The sequence below is a fragment of the Arachis hypogaea genome, chromosome 3, assembly GCF_003086295.3.
Source record: "Arachis hypogaea cultivar Tifrunner chromosome 3, arahy.Tifrunner.gnm2.J5K5, whole genome shotgun sequence".
Lineage (NCBI taxonomy): Eukaryota > Viridiplantae > Streptophyta > Magnoliopsida > Fabales > Fabaceae > Arachis > Arachis hypogaea.
In genome coordinates, this window is record NC_092038.1 from 43,095,846 (window position 1) to 43,122,175 (window position 26,330).

Consider the following 26,330-nt stretch of genomic DNA (forward strand, 5'->3'; position numbering starts at 1 on the left):
GCATGGCAGCTTATTTTGACCTAACTGAGTTTCAATTTAATTAGATAGTGACTTACTTTGATTGCAGGTTGAATCTGCTAGGGCTTGTTGAAGGCAGAGGTTGGCACCTTCCTTGTTGGGAGAGGATGGAATAGCAAGCATGCTGCTTCCTTTTTTGGCTGGATAGCAGAGTGGATTTCTTGCTTCGTTGAATGGCAGGAATCAAAGGGAAAAGGGAGGTCATCGTAGGACGAGTTGCTGACCGGTTGCCATGGCGGAAGAGAGATCATTGTTTTTGGGACTCGGAGTACGCAAGGACCCACTCTGATAGATGTTCCTCATGGCGGATCCACCACCAGGGGCTTCAACTTTTGAGGTCGGCGATGGGTAGCGGTAACGGACTTTCCAGGATGTTTCCAGGCAGATACAGCTCGAGTTCAATGATGACAAACGAACGCTGCAGCCTTTAGATCCATGCATCAAGATTTTCAATCTGTAAGGGAGCTTCCGGCGACATTGGCAGTCTTATCCGAGAGCTTTCAAACACGATGAGTGTTACTCCTCCAGTCCGGTCAAATGGTTTCCTTATTCTGCTTGTCTCGCCGGGTTCTTCAACGACTTGAGGCAACGGTGGTAATGAAACTTCGCGGAAGGAATGCTCTGCGGACTGTAGCATTGTGCGCTACCAGAGCATCTTCATAGAAGGAGATGACACTACGCTCCGTTGTATGGATCTTGAACCGGGTTGGGTCTTGGGGCAAAGGTGTCTTCTGTTTTTGTGCTGGGTCAGTTATCTGGCCCAACGTTTTGTCCAAAAAAAAAAAGTTAAGATGACAATATTACGTATAAAATTGGGTCTAATAGAACATAATAAAAATTATATTTGGACAAAGATAGTATTATCTGAATTTAAAATATTTATTTAAATATTTTAATCCGATAAGCATGCTTGAATTCTTTGTGCATTATTATAAGGCTACATCTCTGATAATTATATTTTATTTTAGGTGACTATAAATAGTTAAATTTTGACCTATGAATAGAGAGATGACACATGACATTACTTAAAGTTGTGATTGTGAATTGTAATGATTAAACACAAGATTTTATGTGTTAGTAGCAGGGCGGAGAAGAGTAATTTCACTTTGTTTTATTAGGGGTTGAAACGTAGTCGACTTTACATCATGAGAGTTATTGGAAAGACATTTAATTAAATTATCTAACGACTCTTAACTATTAATTTCAGATAAAGTTAAGGTAAAATTAACTGCATTTGAATTTCATTCACTGTCTTTTTATGTGTATAAAATATGAACCGATTAAAATAAAATCTCACTTTTTCTTTTCTAATATTATTATTTACTCGACCCAACTTAAAAAAAAAAGTTTTAATTTGTGAAACAATTTTTTTGGCAATATCATCATTCATCAAAATTGATTATTACAATCCAAGTAAATACATAATCCAACAAACAAGAGACATTTTTTGTTGTTGAGTAAAGATTTAAAAAAAAACTACAGATATTTTGATTAAAGCGCTGTCCCTTTCGACCACACAAGTCACAACATACTAGAGACTTTGATTAAAGCACTGTATATCTCCTGCTCCTTTCAAGAGATGTAAAAGCAAGTTTGGCCTTTATCAATAATAATTCAAACAGACTAGTAGCCCAACTAATATAAAAATATTATTTATATATTAAAATTAATTATTATAATTAATTTTAATATATTTATAATAATTTAATTTATTTTTAATATATATTTATATTTTAATATATATTTTATATTAATAACTAATTTTAATATATACTTAACATAATTAAATAATATCTATTATTGGAGTCCAGCATATACAGCTGCCATTTTAGACTTAGCTTGTAGTGCGAAAATAACTTATGAAGACTAAAGTATCCGGGTTATCATACTTAGTATACATTATTAAAAATTTTATGATACATTCCAAATTTAAAATTAATTTTTATACCTTTTCAAGAAAATCAACTATAATTATTTTTTTACCTTTTCAAGAAAACCAACTATAATTATTTAGTTGTGGCCCGACTGCATAATCAAAATGTGAGAAATTACTATTTGATGACAATTTTCTAAAGTGCTTTGAGAAAATACCTTAGGATTTTGAATTTATTAAATAAAATTATTTTGTATTAATTTAAAAAAATTATCATTAGAATTGATATTAGTTAAAATTATAATTTTTTATCAATAAATTCATAAAATTATTTATTATAATTTAGCTATACTTTTTAAGTGTAGGTAAAATTATTCATAAATACCATAAAGGCCGTAATCATACAAAGACATTTAAAAATTACACATGTTTATATGTACATACATTAACATTAGTCATTAAAATTAATTATTAGTATAAAATATATATTAAAATATAAAATATATATTAAAAATAAATTAAACAATATATATATATATTTTTTATATACAAATACATAATGTAACTAATTTTGAAATATAAATAGTATTTTTATTATGTATATATATTACCTGGTTGCACCATAATAATTGCCACACGAAGTTGAGAAATAATGGAACTTGTCTCAGTTCTAAAGCAATTGTCAAATGAAGAAAACTCAACTCTTTACGTATCAATATTATTTGGCATCATTGTCATCACCATCTTCTTGTTTCTTAATTTCACAAGAAAAAAAAACAATCAAAACCTTCCTCCATGCCCACCAAAGCTACCATTCATTGGAAATCTTCATCAACTAGGAACACTTTCACACCGTTCCTTCCATGAGCTCTCAAAGAAGCATGGCCCTCTAATGTTGTTGGAGTTGGGACAAGTCCCAACTCTGGTGGTCTCGTCTGCGGACGTGGCCAAAGAAATCATCAAGAATCATGATGTTGTTTTCTCCGATAGGCCCCAAACTACGGCTGCAAATATCTTTACCTATGGATGCAAGGACGTAGGTTTTGCACCGTATGGTGAAGAGTGGAGACAAAAAAAAAAGTTTTGTGTTCTTGAGCTTCTAAGCAACAAAAGAGTTCGTTCTTTCGGTTCTGTTCGCCAACAAGAAGCTGCTGAACTGGTTGGTAGACAAATAATCATATCTTTAACATGTTTCTTCGTGTAAAATTATCTTTTTAGCATCAAACCTAATTTTTGCATAGATATTTTTTTAGTTTGTTTTATGTTTAGATTAATAAAGATTATTTTTTTTAATTATAAAAAATTTTACCATCATATCATAAATAAATTATATAAATGCTTATTATTTTATGATTTTATACTCATATTCATGTTGGTCATCATTAGTAGAATTTTTTATTTTGCAAATTAATGAAGGTTTAATTACTCTATTGATTCTTATAATTTTGTAAAATTTTTAATTAGGTTTTTATATATTTTTTTAATTGGATTTCGGCACCAATTTTTTTTTTCAATTAGATCATTTTTTGTAGTAATTGGCTTAATTGTATAGGAATCCAACTAAAAAAATTGGTGAAGAGATTCAAATAAAAGGAAAAAAAATGTAGGGACTCAATTAAAAAAAAAATTGGTGCAAAGACTCAATTAAAAGAAAAAAGTATAAGGACTTAATTAAAAATTTTGCGAAACTATAGAGATCAACAAAGTAATTAAATCATTAATAAATTCCACTATAATATAATTAAGATATTTCTGTCACCAGTGATTATATTTATATATTTATATACCTCTAAAAGGTTGTTTTTAGTGAATTTTTGTTGTTTGAACAATTAAAATAAAAATAATTTTTATATGTATATATTTATTTTTCAAAAAAAAAATTGAGAACTAACACTTTTAATTTATATTGGTCAATATTTTTTACCAATAATACAATATTTTTAATCCGACAGTCTAATACTATACTTTAAGTCAATACTTTTAAATATTATTAGTTAATTATTGATCAAAAATAATAAATTATGTTAATCCTGTAATATTATTTTTGTTTTTATTATATATATATATATAAGTGAGTATTTTTATGAATATAATACTTACATGTTTCGATACAACATATTAGGTGGGTGGAATACGTGAATCATGTGTAAGAAACAAAGGATCTTGTGTGAATCTAAGTGAGTTGCTAATTTCAACATCAAACAACATAGTATCAAGATGTATTCTTGGACAAAAGTATAATACTCCAAAAGATTGTAACGACAAAAATTTTGGAGAGCTTGGAAGAAAATTGATGAGACAATTTTCGTCTTTCAGTGTGAAAGATTTCTTCCCTTCGTTTGGTTGGATTGATTCTGTTAGAGGTTTGATATCAGAAATGAATGCCACTTCTATAGCATTTGATTCTTTCTTAGAAGATGTAATTGAAGAACACAAGAGAAGGAATAAAGAGAAGAAGAAAGGTGATGATCATTTTGAGAACAAAGACTTTGTTGATATACTTCTTGAACTTCAAGAGAATAATATGCTTGAGTTTGAGGACTCTCAAGATAACTTCAAAGCAATCTTATTGGTATCTCTTTCACTCTCTCTCTCCCGCCCATTTATTTTTATAATTTTATTAGGAGTGACTCCGATAAAGATATTTAAAACGTCTTTTTTAAAAGATATTTTTTATTAATTAAAATTTAATACATATAATTAATTAAATTATATTATTTTTGTCAAAATTAGATCAGACAAATTAATTTAGTCGAAAAATTAGTAAATTAAACCTTAAACTGATCTAAATTAATATTCTTTTTTATAGAAAATGACTACAATAACCTTATTATAGAAAATGACTAAAATATTCTTATTATATATATTTTTTAATTTTAAAAATCCTAAATTCTAACGGCACGAAAGAAAAAAAAGGTTAAAATTTAGGATTCTCAATACATATATATATAATAAAAATATTTTAGTCATTTTTTATTATAAGGTATTGTAATTATTTTTTATTAAAAATATTAATTTAGACCTGTTTAAACTTCAAAATGTAATTTATCAATTTTTTAACTAAATTAATTTATTTAATTTAATTTTAATAAAAATAACATAATTTAATAAATTATATGTATTGAATTTTAATTATTTAAAAATATTTTTAAAAAAAGACGTTTTAATCGTCTTTATCTAGGTGGCTCCCATTTTATTATTATGATCGATTTTTTTTTCTATTAATATCAGTAATTTCTTATCCTGAATTCTAATTTCTAACTTTAAGCTCTCTAAAAAATAAGAGTTAAAAAGTTATTTTATTATAATAAAAATTTAATTAATATTAACTAATTAAAAATTAATTATTTTATTGATGATTATACAAATTAAAAACTCTTCTAATAATTTCAGGACATGTTTGTTGGAGGAAGTGATACTACCTCAACAACTCTAGAATGGACTTTTGCTGAACTCATCAAGAATCCAAAAGCCATGAAGAAAGCTCAAGAAGAGGTAAGGAGAATTGTGGGGAGAAAATCAAAGGTGGAAGAAAATGATGTGAATCAAATGAACTATTTGAATTGTGTGATCAAAGAAACTCTAAGATTGCATCCTCCAGTTCCTCTCTTAGTTCCTAGGCAAACAACTTCAAATGTGAAAGTACAAAGTTTCAATATTCCTCCAAAAACTAGAGTGTTTATTAATGCTTGGACGATTCAAAGAGACCCAAAATTGTGGGAGAAGGCTGAAGAGTTCATTCCTGAGAGATTTGAAAACAACCAAGTTGATATAAAAGGGTTGGATTTTGAATTAATACCATTTGGTGTTGGGAGAAGAGGGTGTCCTGGAATTTCATTTGGGCTTGTTTCTACCGGATATGTTCTTGCTAATCTTCTATACTGGTTTGATTGGAAGCTGCATGGTGAAGATGAAGGTGACATAGACATGGATGAAATGTGTGGACTCACTGTTAGTAAGAAAGTTTCACTCCATCTTCAACCCATACCATACTCTCTTAGTTCTTAGACTTAATGTCTTGTAATGATAACAGGGCTAAAATATCGTCTTTGTCCCCAATGTTGGAATAAGTTTTATTTGTATCCGTAATGTTTAAATCGTTTTATTTGTATTTATAACATTTATAAAAGTGATTTAATGTTATCCCTACTCTCAATTATACATCATGAGTTTTAGTTAGAGTTTTGAAAATCTCTCCGATCCTTGAAGTTGGAATACAAATGTGTAAGTCAAAACCGATGATCCACTCCGGATAATAACTCATTAAAAGTTGAAACTAATCCCTGCAATATTTATATAATTCACTTTTTTAGGAACATAATTGAACTTGAACACAAATTCTGGGTACAATATTAAAATTGAACACATCCAAATAAGACTTAATTGAGAATGAATACATCCAAGTGAGAATAATTGAAAAATACAATCTAATCTATTAATATAATTGACGGCAGGATAATATTGAATTATTTTTATAAACGTTAGGGATACAAATAAAACAATTTAAACGTTAGGGATATAAACAGGACTACTTACCCTATATGTTGGGGACAAAAACGATACTTTACTCTGATAAAGATAGATACTTAAAAAAAATATTTTTAGTGACAATATCTATTGCTTTTAGCGACAATATATAACAATAGTCATTAATATATTATTTATTGACAACTATATATTGTTTGCCTTATTTTTTATTATTAAAAATATTGTTTGTCTTATAATTTATTATAATAATAATAATATATAATAATAAAATAAAATATATGAATATCACAAAATAATAAATCAATTAAAAGAAACAGTAGTGACCTTATATATATGTTATTATAATGTTATTACTGTTAAAAATTTGTCACAACCTAATTTTTTTGTAGTGTATGTAATAGTAGATATGTTATGTGTAATTATTTTTATTACATGATAAAGAGATGAATGTGAAATTAATTAGTGTATAAATAATATTTTCATTTTTTCATATACTTGGTAGATATTTCATTCTCCAACTTACGTCTTATTCCTTTTGATATTTTCACGAGAAACAAACAAGGGACACCGATTAAACCTCATCATATGCATTCCACTATAGCAATTAGCATGCACCTTGCTTGTCAAATGTCATTTTCCAATTTCATTCATAACATTACAATTATTGGACTATATATACTATTTGGATTTTCTATTTTATACAACAACTTGTTTATTAGAGATGCCTAGGAATTTTGATGTCAATTACTATACTCAATTTTATTTTTTATCAGTTTTATTTATCTTTATTTTCACTTCTTAAAAGTTTTTTTGTCAAATTTATTAATTTTATATTAAAGTTACAAATTATTAATTAAAAATCATCTCATGTTTCATTTTGATATAAGCATTTGTGTAAATTTTATGAAAATTTGTTCTGGATATTATTGCAAGTAATTATTACTACTAATTTATATATTAATTTTGTTTTAAAATTTAGTTTTATTTATTTATTTATTATTGTTTTTTGTTAAACAATTTCAACAAAAAGTAATTGTTTTATATTTGGTTACATTATTGGTCTACTAAAGAGATATATCTAATTATCTATATATATCCTTTCAATAAATTAAAAATAATTAAGTAAGTAGTCGAAGATATTGAAAATAAAAATTGCCGTCCAAATCAGACCAACATTATTATAAATGACCTAATTGAGTGTGACAAATAAATACGACCTTGATATAGTTGAATAGATCGATAGATATAGCTAGATATGTGTGTACGACATAGTAGAGCATGGCCTTAATAAGGGGTGACAAGCGGAGATGCCCGTTTAGCTTTGTGAAAAGCTTGTATTTTAATAGATTGACTTGTTTTATGTTGTTTAGTATAAAATGGTCTTAAAATTTTATTTCGTTCTATTTAATTGTGGGCTGATAAATTAAGTCCGTTAAGTCTTTTTTTTATTATTAACTATTAAATAATATATATAATTTCACAATCTTTTTAATAAATTTATAAATTTTAAAGGCATAAAAATTATAATTTTTATATTTACGAACATTAAAGTCTTTGTAATTATAAATATCTAATAAACATAATTATAAACCAAGTTTTAATGCAAAACATAATTATAAATATTGTCTCCAGAGTAAAATAAACATAATCCAAAACATAATTATAAATATTGTCTTCAAAACAAAATAAACATAATCCAAAACACTCAATTTTTATCTTCATTCTCTTGTAAGTTGAGTTGGAGAAAGTTAGGTTTTGGCAAAAAAATTGCAAAAATACTTCCTTGCCAAAAAAATATTAAACCCGACGGAAAAACCCGTCTCGCGCTGCCAAAACCCACAATTTAAACGGTACTAGTTAGGCAGACTTTTGCTATTTAGCGATTCCAATTTTTTAGCCTGATCCACCTTTTTCGACAGATTATGCGAACCAATCCGACAAATTTAGACCCATTTTTCACTCTAGCCTTAACATATTTAGAGAAAATGATTATTAATATTCAATAAAAAAAATTGATATTCCAAACTCTAAACTAATAATATCCACTTAAGAGAAAAAGTTTTCTTTACAAATTAATAGTATCATATATCTTATTATAACATTTTATCTGAGAACAGAACTTTTTATGTATTTTTTATCATGTCTTTTTTCTCCAAATATTTGTAGGTTGTAAATTCTGTTTAATTGATCTATTTTTTTCGTTCATTCTTAAGTTTTAGTTGTTTTTACATTTCTAATTTTAATATATACGTTATTTAACACGTCAGTATATAATTTCTTGTCAATCGATTATAGAAACTGAATTAAACAAATACAAAATAATTATAATATCTATAAAAAAAATAGTTAGAAATCGAAAAAAAAAATTTATTCTTAAATAAATTAGTGCTTAATGCAACTCTAGCTAGTTCAACATACATAATATCAATGACGCTTTCAATGTGACAATTAAATTGTATTTGATATTTATAATCACAAAAAAAAATCTGTATAAAAATATCATTATTCTTTTTATAGTTATCATAAGCGGCATGGCACTACTCTTGAATTCTCTTTCTTAATTCCAATAAGGTACGTATCAAATCAAGTTTTTCTAATTTTCTCTTTAAGCTGCCGAATTCTATAATATTTAATCATCAACGGAGAAAGAGATGCAGATGAAGATAGTGATCCCTAATTTTGTCTTTTTATTTTCTTGGATAAAATAATTAATATATATATATATATATATATATATATATATATATATATATATATATATATATATATATATATATATATATATATATATTGATCCCGAGAGAAAGGGGGTGTATTGGACGTCATCTACACGAATCTTGGAACATATGTAATTAATAATTTATGAACTACAACAGAAAAATCATCAGATACACAAGAATAAGTAAACACATAATCAATCATGTGTAAAAATATGAAATCAATATCCGTGTGCATCTATGTATATTTGGCGGATCTTAAATGACACATAATTTAATATTTTTAAATTAAATTCTTGTCGTGACGAAATATTTTAAACAAATGTCTACTTCCATTTCTCTTTACTTTAAATAGATAACATATTTTATAAATATTTATGAAAAATATTTTCATCAATACTAAAAATTAAACAAACAATCATTTTGTATTTATTTATATATATTTATTAAAGATATAACTATTTATATTGTCATCTTCTATTAATTTAATTTTTTAGAAGAGTGATGTCATGATATAATATTAAAATTTCATGCCTAAAAAATTTAGAATTCAATCATATCACCTAAAATTAAAAAAAAATGATATCATAACGATATTATATATTTTACATAATTTTTAATAAAGTGACCAACTATTAAAATAATAATTTTTTTATAATAAAATATATAATCATTTTTCATAATAGAATAATTAATTTTTTATCAAAATATAAATATATAATTACTTATTTTATATTCATGTGTAGTTATATAAATAATTAATTTTTTATGTACACCTAAAATAACTATATATATATATATATATATATATATATATATATATATATATATATATATATATATATATATATATATATATATATATATATATAGCTAGCAACAAATTATGAAAAGCTTTGAAGGAAGAATGGCATCTTCATTCTCAGCTCTAAAGCAAATGCCATATGAAAAGTCCTCAACTCTTTACCTTTTATCAACAATTGGCATCATTAGCATCTTTCTTTTGCTTAAACTCACAAGAACAAGAAGAAACAAATCCAATAATCTTCCACCATCTCCACCAAAGCTTCCCTTAATTGGAAACCTTCATCAAGTAGGAAGATTGCCACACCGCTCCTTCCATGAGCTCTCAAAGAAGCATGGCTCTCTCATGTTCCTTCAATTAGGGCAAATCCCAACTTTAGTTATTTCTTCGGCCGATACGGCCAAAGAAATAACAAAAAATCATGATATTATTTTCTCAAGCAGACCTCAGGTAACAGCGGCGAAAATCTTTGTATATGGATGCAAAGATGTGGCGTTTTCGCCCTACAGCGAAGAATGGAGACAGAAAAGAAAAATTTGTGTTCTTGAACTTTTAAGTCTTAAGAGAGTGAAATCGTTTCAATCCATTAGACAAGAAGAGGTAGTCGAATTGGTTAATTGGATTCGCGAATCTTGCGCTACAAGTAAAGTAGGGAGTGTGATCAATCTTAGTGAGATGATGATTGCAGCATCCAACAATATAGTATCAAGATGTGTTCTTGGACAAAAATATGATGCCCCAAAAGATGGAAGAAGCAACAACTTTGGAGATCTTGGAAGGAAATTGATGAAACATTTTGCTGATTTTTGTGTTGGTGATTTTTACCCTAATTTGGGTTGGGTTGATGTTCTTAGAGGGCTTATTCCTGAATTCAAGACCACCTTTGCTGGATTAGAGGCATGTTTTGATGAGTTGATTGAAGAACATAAGAGGATGAAGAAAAATAATGAAGAACCATTATCTATTAAAAAAGATTTTGTTGAGATATTGCTTCAAGTTCAAGAAGATAGTGTTCTTGATTTTCAGCTCACTGGAGAAGACATCAAAGCAATCCTAGCGGTTTGTGTTTCTCTCTCTCATATATATCCTTTTTTCCTTAGTTAAATTATTTATCTTTTTAAATTAAATGCCTTTAGAATATTTAGTTAAGGATGTTGTTATTTGCATATAGTGATTAGCGTCTTATTATAATCCTTAATTTATAACTAGCTAAATAAGCACCTCTAAGTAGTGTTTTGTGGTTTGTTTTCATAGACTAGAATTAAGACATAAGAATTACAAATAGAAACAGAAAAGATTGAAATTTTTTAAATTAGAAACTCAAATTTTAATAATATTTAAAAAAAAAACATTTTTATTTAAATTTTAAATTTTAAATTTATCTTTTAATTTTTATATTTATTTTAAATTAAATATAATATTTAAACATAATTCAATCCAATACATTTTTCACCAAATACAATATAAAAACTTAATTTAGTCTTAATTTTTGTCTTCCAATTTCTATCTCTTTGTCTCGATATTCCTTTCAAACATAGCCTATAATATACACCAAATTTATTAATGTGTGCAAATAACGTTATGTTTTACTTCATAAGAATTTTCTTAAGTTTCTAAATATTCAATACATTTGAAATTTAAAATATTTCAATATAAAGTCTTTTTTCTCTGAAATTAAGGAGTATATATATTTCAGCATTTTTATGGTTGGGTCTATTGTCTTTTTTTTTTTTTTTCTAAATCGTAATGTTACATGATTACGTGAATATACTATTTAATCATATTTTTAGTGAACATATTTTTCATTTTCTTAAATACTTTTATATATATCACTTTAATGGTTAAAAAAATTGTAGCTTATAGTCACCGATATGTTCAAATGAAGCTTCTCTTTTCTCAAATTATTAAAATTATATAAGTGAAAAATACTTTTTGATGAAAGGATGAAAGAATATCCAAAAACAAAAAGATATTTTGATCAAACAAGACAAACTATTTTCTGACAAACTAGTTGGCTCCATGTGAATTTTATCCCCATCCACCCAATATACAGCGCATGCATTTAAGTATATTGTCAGAACTACATGTGTTCATATACAAATGAGAGCTGGGAAGTAACATCATAAAGCATTTAATGACATATTTTAAATAAATTTTTTGGAAAAAAAAAATCTTTTAGAAGAAGGGATTAATAAAATAAAAATGAACATTTAGTCCCAATTAATTTTATAATTTTTATTAGGATAAAGTATAGTTTTTATTTTTTATGTTTGTTAAAAATTTAAAAATATGTCTAAGTTTTATTTTGTTTTAATTTTATTCTAAAAATTTTTTATTGTATCGAATATACTTCTGACGACTAATTTCTCAAAAAAATTTAGAATCAATTCAATAACAATTTTATAAGAACAACCATCAACACAAGCAAATAAGAAATAATTGTCATACATTATTGTTGGATTAGTCCTAAATTTTTGAAAATTTAGCTATCAAAATATATTTGATATAAATAAAAAATTTTATAATAAAATTAAAATAAAATAAAATTAAGAATATTTAAAAATTTTTTAACAAACTTTAAAGATAAAAAATACTTTATTTTATTATGTGAATTTTACTAAATTGATTGGAGTGGGACTAAATCCTATTTCTTCACTTTAGTAATTTTTTATTTTAGAAGCGTTTGATCCAATCATTTATTTTGATAAATAATTTTGGTTACAAAGTTATAATTATGTATATAAACTAATAGTAGCTTAAGTTTAGATGCATCGAAATGAGTATATAAAATTACTCTTATTTAAATATTTTATTGTTATACTTATTCTCTTTATCATTTATCTCTTTTATGAATAAGGTTACTAGCAGAAAAAAATTAATCAACAGTGTTTAGTTTTCCAAATTGAATTTTCAAAATGAACAATTAATTTGAACACAAAAGAGTCATGCTATTTAAATATCTCTAAAAATAAATATTTGTGGAGGAATGCTTAACAAAGTCTAATCATTTTTCCAATAAATATTTATAGATGAGTTAAGATTTCTAATAATTTTTCTTGCATGATTAATGGTAGAGCATATTATACTAGGTTTTGCATTAAGACATTTGTTAAAAAATAAATAATTCATTTTATTAAAAATTAAGAATTTCAAAATTATAATGGACTTTTTATTGATAACCTATTCACAAATATTCATTTTTATATTCTTAACTAAATGCCTGTTATTACTTATTATTAACCCATTTTGATGATTCCAGGACATGTTTGTTGGAGGAAGTGATACTACTTCAACAACTCTAGAATGGACTTTTGCTGAGCTCCTCAAGAACCCAAATGTCATGAAGAAAGCCCAAGAAGAGGTAAGAAGAGTTGTGGGGAGCAAATCAAAAGTGGAAGAAAATGATGTGAATCAAATGAACTATTTGCATTGTGTGATCAAAGAAAGTCTTAGATTACATCCACCTCTCCCTCTTTTAATTCCTCGAGAAACATTATCAGCTGTGGAAGTAAAAGGGTACGATATTCCTCCAAAAACAAGGGTATTTTTTAATGTATGGGGAATTCAAAGGGACCCTGAGTTATGGAAAAATCCTGAAGAATTTCTTCCCGAGAGATTTGAAAATAACCAAGTTGATTTCAAAGGACAAGATTTCCAATTCCTCCCATTTGGTACTGGAAGAAGGGGATGTCCTGGAATTTCATTTGGACTGACTTCTGCTGAATATATTCTTGCTAATCTTCTATATTGGTTTGATTGGAAGCTATGTGATAAGAATGGTCAACTATTACATGACGTAGACATGAGTGAACTTTGTGGACTCACTGTCACTAAAAAAGTACCACTTCATCTTCAACCCATACCATACTACTCTGTTATTTAGGATTACTTGATGTGTAAGATTCTTGGTTTCTCCCTTATTTGTTACAAGTTTCAAATTAGCATGTAATAAACTTACTTTCTCCACTAAGGTTATCCTATTGCCTCCTTGTACCTTGTCCTTAAGCTTTGTTTGATGAAATTCAGTACTTAACTTTCAAAAACTAAAAGGACACCATGATCCCTATCAGTTAAATGGATCTTCAACGCCAACTTCCAGGGTAAACATTACTATCACCAATTCACCACACTAGATGCAGGAAGTACAAAAACTCAGACTTCTTATGAACCCACCTGGGGATTTGACATTGCGCCTATAGTAAGCATAATGAAAGTAGAAATTGTTACATTTTATAAGAACGAAGAGCACTGCATGTATGTTGCTTCTGTGTATATCTGGCATATGAATAGAGGTCAAAATAAGAAGTGTGAAACTAAATTTTCTTTGAAGGCAATTGGTATGGTCCAATATGGCAATAATGTATGAATTGGAGGGTATAGAACTATAGAAACTCTGCTGCAGGTTAAAGGGATGGGATCATGCAGCCTATACTACAACCTTGTATCGTTATTCTGTATTCATCAAACTATGCCTCATCCTGGTATCAAAATTGCAAGGTGAAACCATTCATAGGCTCGTCTTAAGTTCGAAAAACCAAGAGATTGAACAAGCATTTTCTCCTGTATGTGCTAGTTATCAATGATGATTTGAGAATCGACTTCTCAAATCATCTCCCTGTGGTCATCTCATAGATGATCTGCGGGCACATGCATGGAGGCCTTCATGGCGAAGCACCTTGACTTGAGACACACTTTTTCCCTTTTAACCTAATCTGCATGAAGATGGTGCTTCCTCCTCCGGTTAACATACCAAGTGGCGTGTTTCTGCAGGCCCAAGCCAACAAGGACCTTAAGGCTTGTAAGCATAACATAGGTTATTGCTGTAAAAAGCAGAATCCAGAAAAGCCTCCATGGAAGGGGATTGGGAGGAATGTTTACAGCAAAAACTGGAGTGAGCACTCGAATAACCTGATAACAAGCAATAAAGAAGTACATAGACATTAAATTAGCAACAAATAGCAAATTAGCAGATAAGAAATGCAGCATTTAAAACATTTATGATTACCACAGATGCTGGAGCAAGGGGGACAAAAGTAAGGTTTTTCTTCACACCCTCAGTTTGCATATTTAAAGTCTACAGATAAGAAAAAGAGTCAAGTGTCAGGCTTGTATTCTTAGGGAAATTTCCATCATAGAATCAGCTAAAGCAATGTAATTGTCAAAGTGTAAACCAACTTAAAGTTACAGAATTATACATCATTCTTTATGCAGTAATAGTTGGCTTTATCAAGTGTCAACTAAATAGCATATTCTTGCTTTCCAACAGGAAACACCATATGCAAATGCCTATTTATATATAAAAAAAAAAAACCTTCCACATGGTAAAAGCATTCTCATTCTCTTTTTCTTTTATTACTTTTGGTAAAATATGGTAAACGTGTTCACTTATAAACTGAACTCACCGGAATTAAATTATAAATCAAAGACACAATAATAAAAGAAATCAAAGTGACAAAATCAATTGAGAAGAAAAATGACCAAGTTATTTAGAGAGATTAAACCATATTGCTAGAAAGGATACAAAGGCATATAAAACCATATTGGATTCAATATCACAGTAAAGGAAAACATATTACAACAGAAAATCACAAAAGGAATTTGGAAATTGAATTATGGAAGGCTGTGGTACTTTCAGTGTATTATTGCTCATAAAGCCACTCAAATTCTCCACCCAATGAGGGATTTGAAACATATGCAAATTAACTATGCACAGCCAGCTGTTTAATACCTTTTTAATCAGAATAAATAACCAATAAGAGTACATGGATGATATGCACATAAAATCAGATGAAAATACCTGTTTACAGAGGTCTTCAAGGAACTCAGAGTATGTAGTGGGTTTGATGTCATTGAATTTAGCAATGAATGAATGCTTGATGATATCAATGATCATTTCGCATACATAAACCAATAGAACATTCTGCACCATCCAAAATGTGTTAGGAGCAAGTCTCGGTCAAGAAAGAAAACTGATTCCCATACGATGAACTTAATAAATATCATGAGCTAAAATACTTTGAAAGCTTACACTAAGAAAACTCTCAAACCAAGGACCCTCTGCCTCCAGAATATTTTGAGCCAAAACAAATAAGATAAATGCCGAAATATGGAATCTCTCTATAGAATCTGCTCATCACCACAAGTAAAAGGGAAAAGAGAAGATCAGCAAAATAAATATGAAATCTAAAGAGAAAAAATGGTCATAGTGTGAATTTCAAATCCAGAATGAATCCTAGTCAAATATAAACAGTTAATATTTGAAATGCTTTCAGTCTACTATACACAACTTTTTTGTTATTGCCATTCTTGCAAAAATTATTTTGAGATAAGGGTATTATGGGGAATTAGGAGGTAGTTATTTAGTGAGTGGGAGTTATAGGACTATGGCCTATGGGTATAAATAAGGGACTATCACTATTTTAATACACAAGTGAAGAATAGAATTGAGTGAACCTTGGTTTATTGTGGAGTCTATCTCCTAGGACTCGAAGGATAAGGAATTTCAGATTCTGACAATCAACACAATACATCATACACCATTTCTAGATTTCTATTGTTAAAATATTCATAGTCCCTTATTTATACTCATATTCCCATAATTCTCACTCACTAACTAATTACCTCCTAATTCCCCATAATACCCTTATCACATTCATATCATATTTCATTAAAGGTTCAAAACCCATACATAAAATATTTATTAGTGTTTGACCAACTTGACCCATTAAGTCCTAACAAAATTACAATTTAAATCAAAGGGTAATCATGGACTTCAACACCAGAACTAACTTTTATTTTGCTTAAAAAGTGAGTTTTATTCATCATATTGTGAAACGGTTTGCATAATTTTCTATTTAGCATAGGAACTAATCATCAATATACCAAATAAGCAGAAATCAAAGGAAAAGAAACTCTAGTAGGCACAATAACTTACCAAAGTAAACCAAACTGTGTACATTGTCCCTGCTGTACCGCTTAAACACATTGCTTTTTATCTCAGCAAAATTATTTGATACCAGCAAAGCGAACAATGCATTGTTGTGAGCAACTATACAGGTTGATAGAGTGATTGCCTGAGCTAATAAGATAAAAGAATGAACAAGTAAGACTAGTCAAGGAACCAACAACCTCTGTTTCTTACTTTTGCTTACAAAGAATAAGATAGTTAACAAAACATCTGTGATTTTTCCCCCTTTTTTTGTTTTTTCTTTTTGTTTGGAGGAGAGGGGGGGGGGGTGGAGACCAAAGAATATGAGAAAACATAAAAGTAATTCCAAAGAGGAAGGATATTTGAAGCAGCAATAGCTAAAGATTCATCGGCAATAAATCTCCATATCCAGAATCTCATACTTTCTGGTGGACAACTTGCAAGTCCTTCAGCTGAATGAAAGAACGTTTGCAGTACATCCCCATTAAAACTTTGACATAATTTATCAAAAATCTGCAAGATCAGTCACAAACTTCCAGTGTAAGTTTCGAAGTGAATCACATTTATTTACAGCATTTAATCAATCAACACAAAGAAAAAGCAGTAGCAGATTTGATTATAATTCCAGTAGTTTTTGACTGGATGGTTAAATGACCAAAGGCCACCGATCCATGTTATATAACTATTACTCGTGTATTCCATTATAGAACATACATCCTGCTCTTTTTAGTTACATTTTCAATTTGCATAGCCCAAATTGGACCTAAGCCGAGGCAACACTATTATTTTTCCACATCCCTTCTTGCATATAAATTTTGATCTTCCTGCCAATTGTCACTAATTCAGGTTTGCTACAAACAATGCTGTATGTGCTTCTTTGTAAAGAGCAGGAATACTGCCACTCAAATTTGTGTTTATGAAAAATAAAAACATAGAGATAGCATAGCATATTGACACTGATTTCTGACTTGAATTAGTTCCCTTCCATTGTCAAGCCAAGATCTTTCTCACATGAACATTCATCTTGATTGAAAATTGACAATATGGATCGACATATGGAGAACTACTTATTCCCTATAACTGAGATTTATGTATTACGAAAATGCTCACCTCTAAAACATTGTAGACCACATATAATTTGATTGTTCCTTGACCACGGATCATATGATATATTAAGCTGATATCTGAGGCAGCATGATTTTAAGGATGAATAAAACAAATTCAGTATATAGCATTATAGCTGATCAACACAAAAATTAATGATATAACATATGATCATAGGAGCAGAGAATCAGAAGACCTGTCTGCTGCAGAAGAATGACTCCACAACTCATAATAAGAAAGCAGCCAAAATCTGATAATTCCATAGCAGACAACCTCTTGAACTGCCTGCCACAAGCATGATAAGGTCAAATTATAATACTAAAATTGATGGACTACAACATGTTTTAAACTGAACACAAGAATTGGGATGAACAAGAGGATACTAATCAAAGTACAAGAACAAGTTGATTTTGTAGTAACAGAGATTGGTCTTATATTCAGCTGAAAGAGTCAGCGACTAATACAGTCTAGATAAAGTTCAAAAATTCAGGGCCAATACCATATCCACTGTCTAACTGGATTTGGACCAACTGCTTAATCTAGGATGACACAGTTCACACATTCATTTCGTACTCATCATTCAAAGATCTACAGATATTTAAAGGCATTAGTAAGATTGTAATAGGATGGATTCTATCCAAAAAAAGATGATTGTAACAGATGGACACTGCCTAAATCACTAACTCAAATTGAAGAAATAAATGCTGCAGAATTTTGAATTTTCTATAACCTAAAATCCCACATGCATGCCCAACTAACATTTTATTTTGAGGGAAGAAAATTTAGTAAAGGTGACAAACCTTGTCTTTAGAAGCTTCCAAACGGTCATCATGATTCTTGTTGGCATGATAGTTAATAATGAAAGAAATGAATCGAAGCAGACAAAGCAGCCAACATCAATAAGCTGCAATTACATTCTGTGTTTGAGTTGCCACAACAGAAAATGCACTAGTAGAATATGCTACTATATGTTAGCAAGGGTAAGGGAAGGTTTAATGTTTTTCATTTTTCCCTGAAACTTCTGAGTTTATTCCAACTATTGTGAAGGTAATATAGGCAGCTAAACCAGGAACATATCCATAAACGACAACACAAAACTATAACTAGAGTCATTTCAAATTATCTTCCCATTTTCAATCGAGAAAAAGGAAGTGTACCAATTCGCATCTCCATGGCAAGCGAAAGATAGTGTCATAGACTCTCTCTCGTTCTTTTTCATTTCCAAGTGTTGTTGTACTCCGTAAAGAATTTCCATTGTGCATTTCTTCCAAGAAGTACGATAGAGGAGATTTATCCACCAAAAATACATCTGACTTAACAAAATAAAAAAGTTTTAAACAAAATATCACCACATATTATTAATTAAGCCAAAGAGAAGACACAGTATTCAGCAAAGGCAAGCAAATATTGCTTCACATTAAGAACTGTCACACAGACTGCCAGACTAGTTTCAATACATAAATAACCAGCTAAAGTATAATAATAGAACAGACATAAAAATATTTATCAATGTCAAAATAATTCACTCTCATACACAGATATCAGTCAACGCTCAAATGGCACTGCATTAGCCATTCCATCGATCAACTATATGTACCCTTTGGAAGCCAATGCAAAGTTTAGTTGTATTGTAACAAAAATCACAAATGGAATTGATTCAGACATGTAATATTATACATTGGTTTGGATTCAGTTTGAGCTCCACCATAATTGAAACTGCATGAAATTTGTCATCTAGCATTTTCCATTGTTTGTCTGGTTAACACCTCACATTATAATCATGCATGCAAAAGTTTTTTAAACCCTGTTTCATTGAAAATACAATTTTCATGGTCCTCATTTCCTTGAAATTGAAAATTCAATCCATATCATGAAATATAACAGATGCGACAATGCATTTAGAAGATCAAGCAACAATCTCACTCACAATTCGGATCTTCTACCATGACATGCCTCCAATCCAACGATTCCACAGTCTCCAACTTCGCAACACCACCGTTCCGATCATTCTCATTCATCAGCTTTGGCTTCTCAGTCGGACTCGCCTTCGCACCACCATCATCCTTCCCTCCGCCGTCAACCGCCACAGCAGCTGAATTCGCTAAATCCTCAGAGCTACCACTGTTCACAGCTCTCTGCCTCAGTTCACCAAAATTAAACCCCGTCGCCGGACCAGTACAAACGCTCGCCGCATTCTCCTCTTCCTCCACCAACGTTACGCTACCGGTGGAGTAAAACTTCCGAGCCCCGAGCTCGAATCCGTTGCAAGCGTTTCCATTCTGAAGCGGAAAATGCGGATCGGATGTAACGGAATCCGAATTAAGAGTTCTGGAATCCTCAACGGAGGAACACGGATCAGCTCCCTTTACAAAAGAAGATTCTAGAAGCTTCTGGCCCTTCTTCTTCTTATTCCTTCTCTGCTTGCGGCTCTTCTGCGTCGTCGTCGTTTGCGTCGGGTCTGATTCTGCTCTGTTGATCGGAACAGCAGCGTTGTGGTCGTCCTCACGGTGGCGGAGAACATCGAAGGAGAGTTTTCTGCCAGCGGTTCTCAACGCCATCGGAATCTACGAGAAGCGTTGGTGAATGAATGGGGGTAAATTAGGAATTTTGTAATTTGCATGTGAATTGAATTTTGAAGTCTTTATTATGGTTTGGGAAGAAGAATCGCGTTGGTAGCGTGTGTGATAGTTTATGAATTATGATATGATCAATTGATTGGTGTGTGAAGGAAACAGAGACGCTCTGTTTTTCGTTTGTTCACTTGTTTTGTTCCTTTGCTCCAAAGCAGAGTCCAGCAGGACTCGTTTCATTCGCGCTTTCCCATTCCTCTGCTTTTGTGTGTGAGCGTTTTTTTTTTATTTAATTTTGATTTACTCTTATTGTTTTATAAAAAATGAAAATTAAACATTCATGAATTCGTATTATAAATTATTTTGATTTTTTATGTACCTATAATATACATTATTTAAAAATAAAAAATATTATTTATATACTAAACACTTTTTACATTCATATAAAAATATAATTATTATAGAATAATTATATATTTAAATTATTATTAATTAACAAAATAAAAAAATGAATATTTAATTTTTAAAAAAATATTAATATCAAAATAGTATTTATTAAAAAAGATATAATATTATTAGAATTGTTTAAAAATTATGCTAATTGCTACGTATTATATAAAAAATAAATTATTATTTAAAATATAAAATATACATTAAAAACATTTAAATACATAATAATTAATTTGTGCTTGACTTTTTGTTTATGTATAATGTCTTTTATTATATATATATATATACACACACACAGGAATACAGGATTACTATATTAAAATTAAATTATTATATTATTCATGATAGATAAATGTGTGAACTATTTCGGTATTTGTATTTAATGCGTCAAACATGAGTTAATTTTTATTAGTTATTTAATATTATTTTTTTGTTATACATTTAATTCGTATTGTGAAGTTAATTGAATCACACTTATTCTATATTGGATTTATTTTGACCCTATAGAATGCCCAAAAACTAAAAAAAATTATAAACATAAATATAGAGATTAAATTGAATATTATTTTATTTATTCCATAATATCTATATATTTCTTAAATTTTATAATATTTAATTAATATTAATTCCTTATAAATTTATTTATAAAGTTTTGTAATTTATAGAAAGAAAATAAATATATTTTTTAAAGCATTTTTCTTCTATGAACAAATGTGAACCAAAATTAAACTAAAACAAGTGGCGTTCAACTCGCAAAGTGAGACGAGAGAAAGAGAAAGAACGAGTCACAACTCGCAACTCAGAACTCAGTAACAAAAGAAGAATCACGTGATTCTCCCGAATTCCAAAATCCAAACCTTGACGAAACGAAATCCAATTCATTCGTTCATCTTCTCCGAGTAAGTCCCAATTCTTCATTCCTTTCTTTCTAATTTCTATATTTAAAATCTTATTTGCAATATTCTGCTGTAGCTGCCTCATTTCAGTAGAAAAAAACGAAACCGTGTTCTACTGTTACGATCATTTAGGGCAATTGAGCTAAAATCGTTAATTAGAACTGTATTCTGTCTTGGTTTATGTTCTATTTTTAGCTCGGGAAGCTTCATCTTAAATTTGGAGGGTAAATTTTAAGCATTAGTAATGAAGACCATGGTTCTGAAAATTGGAATGGCTTTGACGCTTTGTTCTTGTTGTATGCATAATAGGAGGTTGCAGAGAGGTCTACCATGGGATCTCCCAGTGGACTAGCCACAGTGCAAGGGAGACAACCTCTATTTTCTTTTGGATTGATTTCTGATGTCCAATATGCTGACATCCCCGATGGTCGCTCGTTCCATGGGGTTCCGCGGTATTATAGGCATAGTATTCTTGTTTTGCAGAGAGCAGTTAAAGAATGGAATGCTCTTCAGAAGCATAAGTTTGTGATGAACTTTGGAGATATAGTTGATGGGAATTGTCCAAAAGATCAGTCTCTTAATGCTGTAAAGAAGGTTGTTGATGAATTTGCGAGGTTCAGGGGACCCGTATATCATATGATTGGCAATCACTGCCTGTACAATCTTCCTCGCAGCAAGTTACTTCCAATATTGGAGATCCAAAGTATTGATGATGGATGTGCTTACTATGATTTCTCGCCAGTGCCAGAATATAGATTTGTAGTTCTGGATGCCTTTGACATCAGTGCTGTTGGTTGGCCTAAAGACCATCCAAGAACATTGGAGGCCTTGAAGTTTCTGAGGGAGAGGAATCCGAATAAAGATAAGAACAGTCCAAGAGGGTTGGTGGGCCTTGAAAGAAGGTTCCTTATGTTCAATGGAGGCATTGGAAAGGAACAAATGGAATGGTTGGACAGGGTTCTTCAGGATGCAATGAAATTGAAACAGAAGGTGGTGGTATGTTGCCATGTGCCTCTGGATCCTGGTGCGACGGATTACGAGGCATTGTTGTGGAATTACGATGAAGTGATGGATGTGATACACAGGTACAATTGTGTGAAGGTTTGTCTTGGAGGACATAATCACAGAGATGGGTATTCCATTGACTCTCACGGAGTCCATCATCGAGTTTTTGAAGCCGCTCTAGAATGTCCTCCTGGCAGGAATGCATATGGAAACGTCGATGTCTATGATGACCAAATATCACTTGTTGGAATTGACAGAATTGAGAGTATAGACATGCAATTTTAATCCTGATGGGGATTTGTAAATACAATGTATTGATGTTAAGAAGAATAATAGTAGTTTAGTGCTGATTTATAGAGTGATCTTGTTTGAGTCCTTCCCACAGGGAATTTTCTATTGAAAGAAGGTGACCCTGCCATGGTTTGTTTTTTCAGAGGCAAGGATGCAACCTGCACAAGCAGTAAGCATGATTGAAGGTTGCCTTAGACATTATTTATCTTTGAAATGTAATTGCTGTTGTAAAACTATTACACACTTTTGCTTGAGATACATTGCATTCACATTTTGCATGGAATAGTGACCAAATGACCCAGGTCTTATTATAGATTCTGAATTACCTCAAATTGTAGAACTTGTTTAGATATGCATGGTTCCTCCCTATCTTCCTCTGTTTAATATATTCATCCTCTTAAAACTGCCTCAGATGTTTAAGAGGATAAAAACAGGACCACTTGTGATTATTTATAACTTATCATGTCCCTGTATGTTTTGCAATTTATATATTAACATTTCTATAAGATATATAAGCTAAGACAATGAATTAAGCTATGCACTCTCTTCTGCGAAGCATTTCTCTTACTGCAGACCAAATACATAGCATCTGTAAGTATAACAGCATGCTTTGGATTACTTGCATATCACGTAATCACTTTTGTTCTACAGAAGAAGCAACCTTTCCTTTTCTCTTCTCAATATAGAAGAACACAGAAAGTGCCACCACAGAGAAAACACTAAAGCAAACAAAGGATATGTCAAGTGAGGTATGTTTTCCAGTGACTCCATTTATCTCAAACAAATTGGTACTCTTCTTCTCGTTCGTGGTTTGACCATATGCCACTTCCATGTTGTTTTGATCATACTCTAACGCGCGTATGAAGTAAGTGGCCGTGGGGACGTCACGCCCAATGCTCCACTCAAAGTTTTGCGTTGTCTTGTTGGAGGCATCATAGGGCTTCCAAACAATCTTATGCTGGCATGTCTTGTCCCTGGAGAGATTATCCTCCGTCTTTCTCCACGGGCGGTCATGTTGGCTAACTGGCGCATAGCATAGCTTCACCTTGATGGTCTTGTAGGTGGAGTCTATTCCATATGGTTCGGTCTTGTTAAGAGCCCATGTTACAGTGATTTTGTCCACTCCGGCATTAAGAACTGCATTATTTTGGTACAACCAATTCAAGTAGAATTTAGCAGTTTTGAACAAGAAAAAAAAATTGCTGAATTTAAGTTCCATTATGGTTTTCATTATATTTACTTTGTTCCAAGGTGTTCTTAGTATAGCTAGAAAGAAAAGGAAAGTGGTAAACATGTTATCAGGACTAAACCCCTTAACTAAACAACAAATGTTTGGTTAAATGAAGTGATTCATTCAACACATAGTTCTCTTAAATAACATCTTGATTTTGAGTCTTGAAAGAAAAAAATAGGGTAAGAACTAAATAGAAAAATTCAGTATTCAACTGCAAAATGGTATAGAATTTAGTACATGAATAAAAAAAATATGACTACTCACGGAAAGATGTCTTCGCACGGAGATAATAGCTAAGGTGTTGATACGTATTATATTAAATAGTTTAACCAAACCGTCTAACCGTTTCTAACTATTATCTTTACATAAAGACATTTTCATGTGAGTAGTCACTTAGAAAAAACTGTGACCAATACTAGGAGCAAAATTTGTTTTGGACGGAGAAATTTGGAAGATAAAGGTTTTCATTTCATTACCTTGTCCCTCCTTGGGGGAAGCGGTGACAACAATGGTTCTTTGCAAGGATGAGAATAGAACACCACCATAACAAGTTGTGCTAAGCAACAAAGAAGGAATGATGCTACCACAACCCATTGCGATGCCATACCTGCGAATGAAAGTGAGTGAAATTGGTGATCTCAATGGAATGCACTTTAAGAAGAGTTCAATTGCTTCTATATATACATTAAGGCCATACCTATCTTATCCAAGTTAAAATATTAGACTGAAACTTGATATTCTTGTAACGCCATACATTACAAGTCAAGGAATGAATTTACTATTCAAGTTGTTAATTTTAGTGTCCCTTAAGCATGTTAAAGGGTCATCTTAGCAATATCCAGCACAAGTTTATTTTAATTCCTGAGTTTGATTAGGATTTAGGAGGATATACTTGGACATTTGCAGAATTTGGTACATTTTTAAAAACATAATTTATTTGTTGACTTCGTCATTCATTTATTGTTTAGATCATTGTCTTTATGCTAAATTGGTTTGGAAATTTCTGATTTTTAACGATACTGATAGAGACTTCTTCATGTTAGATCATGAACAAAAACATTTTCCTTTTTTGGTTTCCCACACTACCGAGCTCCATTGAGGGGTTTGCTATTAGCCAATGAATTGCTGTATGCAGAAGGTGAATTTCGAATTCTCGACACTTGCTTAAACGAACTAGTGAGCTAAGTCAGCTAACCACTGGACCAACCCAATTTAGTTATAAAAACATTATTTTAACATTGGCGGTTTTTTTCACTTTACTAGGTAGTACAGAAACTAGTTTAGAAAGAAATTGTAAGGACCTAAAAGAATTTTGGACCCATGTCAATGTTTTATTTTGGATTATATGGGCCTAAAATAAAATATCAAACGTACTAAAGTCACATATGATAGGTTCAATATTAGGTCCAAAAAAGGAAGAAAGAGAAGCTGGTGACACATAGCTGCACAAAACATCTTAGTCGTTCACTCGTTCATAACAAATTAACATAGTGGATTCATACCAAAAAATACAAAAAAAAAAACAAAAAGAAAAAATTAACATTGTGGATGCCGTCTAGTGGGGATTAGAACCTCCCCTTGAATAGAGAGCACATTCTATGATCGTCATGTTAAATAGATATTAATATTATGGATCTAACAACAATTCTAAGATACACATATATAGATTCTTGTTTATTCTTTCTTAGATTTTATTATCCAATATGTTTTGTATGTTGGCGTGATATATATGTTGATCTATAACTAGAACCCCATCTATAAATTGTCCATATTTGATGATATATTGTTCCACAAAATATGTATCATATTCTCATATGAAAACATCAGCGCACAATAATATATTCGAAACAATCGTAAGCACCACTATCAGGTTGCATCCCCTAGAATTTTAATTGTATTTGTAAGTTTTTCTTTTCGTATATTTATTCTTAAATTATTTTATTGTAGTTAA

General features: G+C 30.3%; 5 protein-coding genes across 6 annotated transcripts; 3 read left to right on the forward strand and 2 right to left on the reverse strand.

The window, feature by feature from the left end:
- The first annotated feature begins 2,475 nt into the window (after positions 1–2,475).
- LOC112790432 (cytochrome P450 71A1) lies at positions 2,476–6,034 on the forward strand. The gene is made up of 3 exons (XM_025832838.2): positions 2,476–3,050; positions 4,014–4,463; positions 5,285–6,034. Exons 1-3 carry the CDS (start codon positions 2,544–2,546, stop codon positions 5,897–5,899), a joined length of 1,572 nt encoding a protein of 523 aa, XP_025688623.1. The 5' UTR covers positions 2,476–2,543; the 3' UTR covers positions 5,900–6,034.
- Positions 6,035–9,965: 3,931 nt separating this feature from the next.
- On the forward strand, positions 9,966–13,906 carry LOC112790434 (cytochrome P450 71A1). The gene is made up of 2 exons (XM_025832840.3): positions 9,966–10,960; positions 13,161–13,906. Exons 1-2 carry the CDS (start codon positions 9,983–9,985, stop codon positions 13,782–13,784), a joined length of 1,602 nt encoding a protein of 533 aa, XP_025688625.2. The 5' UTR covers positions 9,966–9,982; the 3' UTR covers positions 13,785–13,906.
- Positions 13,907–14,046: 140 nt separating this feature from the next.
- On the reverse strand, positions 14,047–20,819 carry LOC112790433 (protein POLLEN DEFECTIVE IN GUIDANCE 1). Its single transcript, XM_025832839.2, has 11 exons — positions 19,861–20,819; positions 19,091–19,242; positions 18,734–18,837; positions 18,130–18,218; positions 17,940–18,013; positions 17,192–17,342; positions 16,836–17,003; positions 15,930–16,027; positions 15,699–15,821; positions 14,907–14,975; positions 14,047–14,809 (listed from the first exon to the last, which is right to left on the reverse strand). Exons 1-11 carry the CDS (start codon positions 20,489–20,491, stop codon positions 14,609–14,611), a joined length of 1,860 nt encoding a protein of 619 aa, XP_025688624.1. The 5' UTR covers positions 20,492–20,819; the 3' UTR covers positions 14,047–14,608.
- LOC112790435 (manganese-dependent ADP-ribose/CDP-alcohol diphosphatase) lies at positions 20,650–23,477 on the forward strand. 2 transcript variants are annotated; one of them, XM_025832841.2, is made up of 2 exons: positions 20,650–21,852; positions 22,159–23,477. In XM_025832841.2, exon 2 carries the CDS (start codon positions 22,180–22,182, stop codon positions 23,137–23,139), a length of 960 nt encoding a protein of 319 aa, XP_025688626.1. In that variant the 5' UTR covers positions 20,650–21,852; positions 22,159–22,179; the 3' UTR covers positions 23,140–23,477. The 2 variants fall into 2 exon arrangements, with proteins under 2 accessions (XP_025688626.1, XP_025688627.1); XM_025832842.3 differs by having other exon boundaries at positions 20,675–21,852; positions 22,045–23,477.
- A 193-nt stretch (positions 23,478–23,670) lies between these two features.
- LOC112790437 (high-affinity nitrate transporter 3.1) lies at positions 23,671–24,984 on the reverse strand. Its single transcript, XM_025832844.3, is given in 3 exon segments — positions 23,671–24,282; positions 24,856–24,933; positions 24,936–24,984. Coding segments are annotated over 3 exon segments (630 nt in total). The 3' UTR covers positions 23,671–23,779.
- Between the last annotated feature and the right edge of the window lie 1,346 nt (positions 24,985–26,330).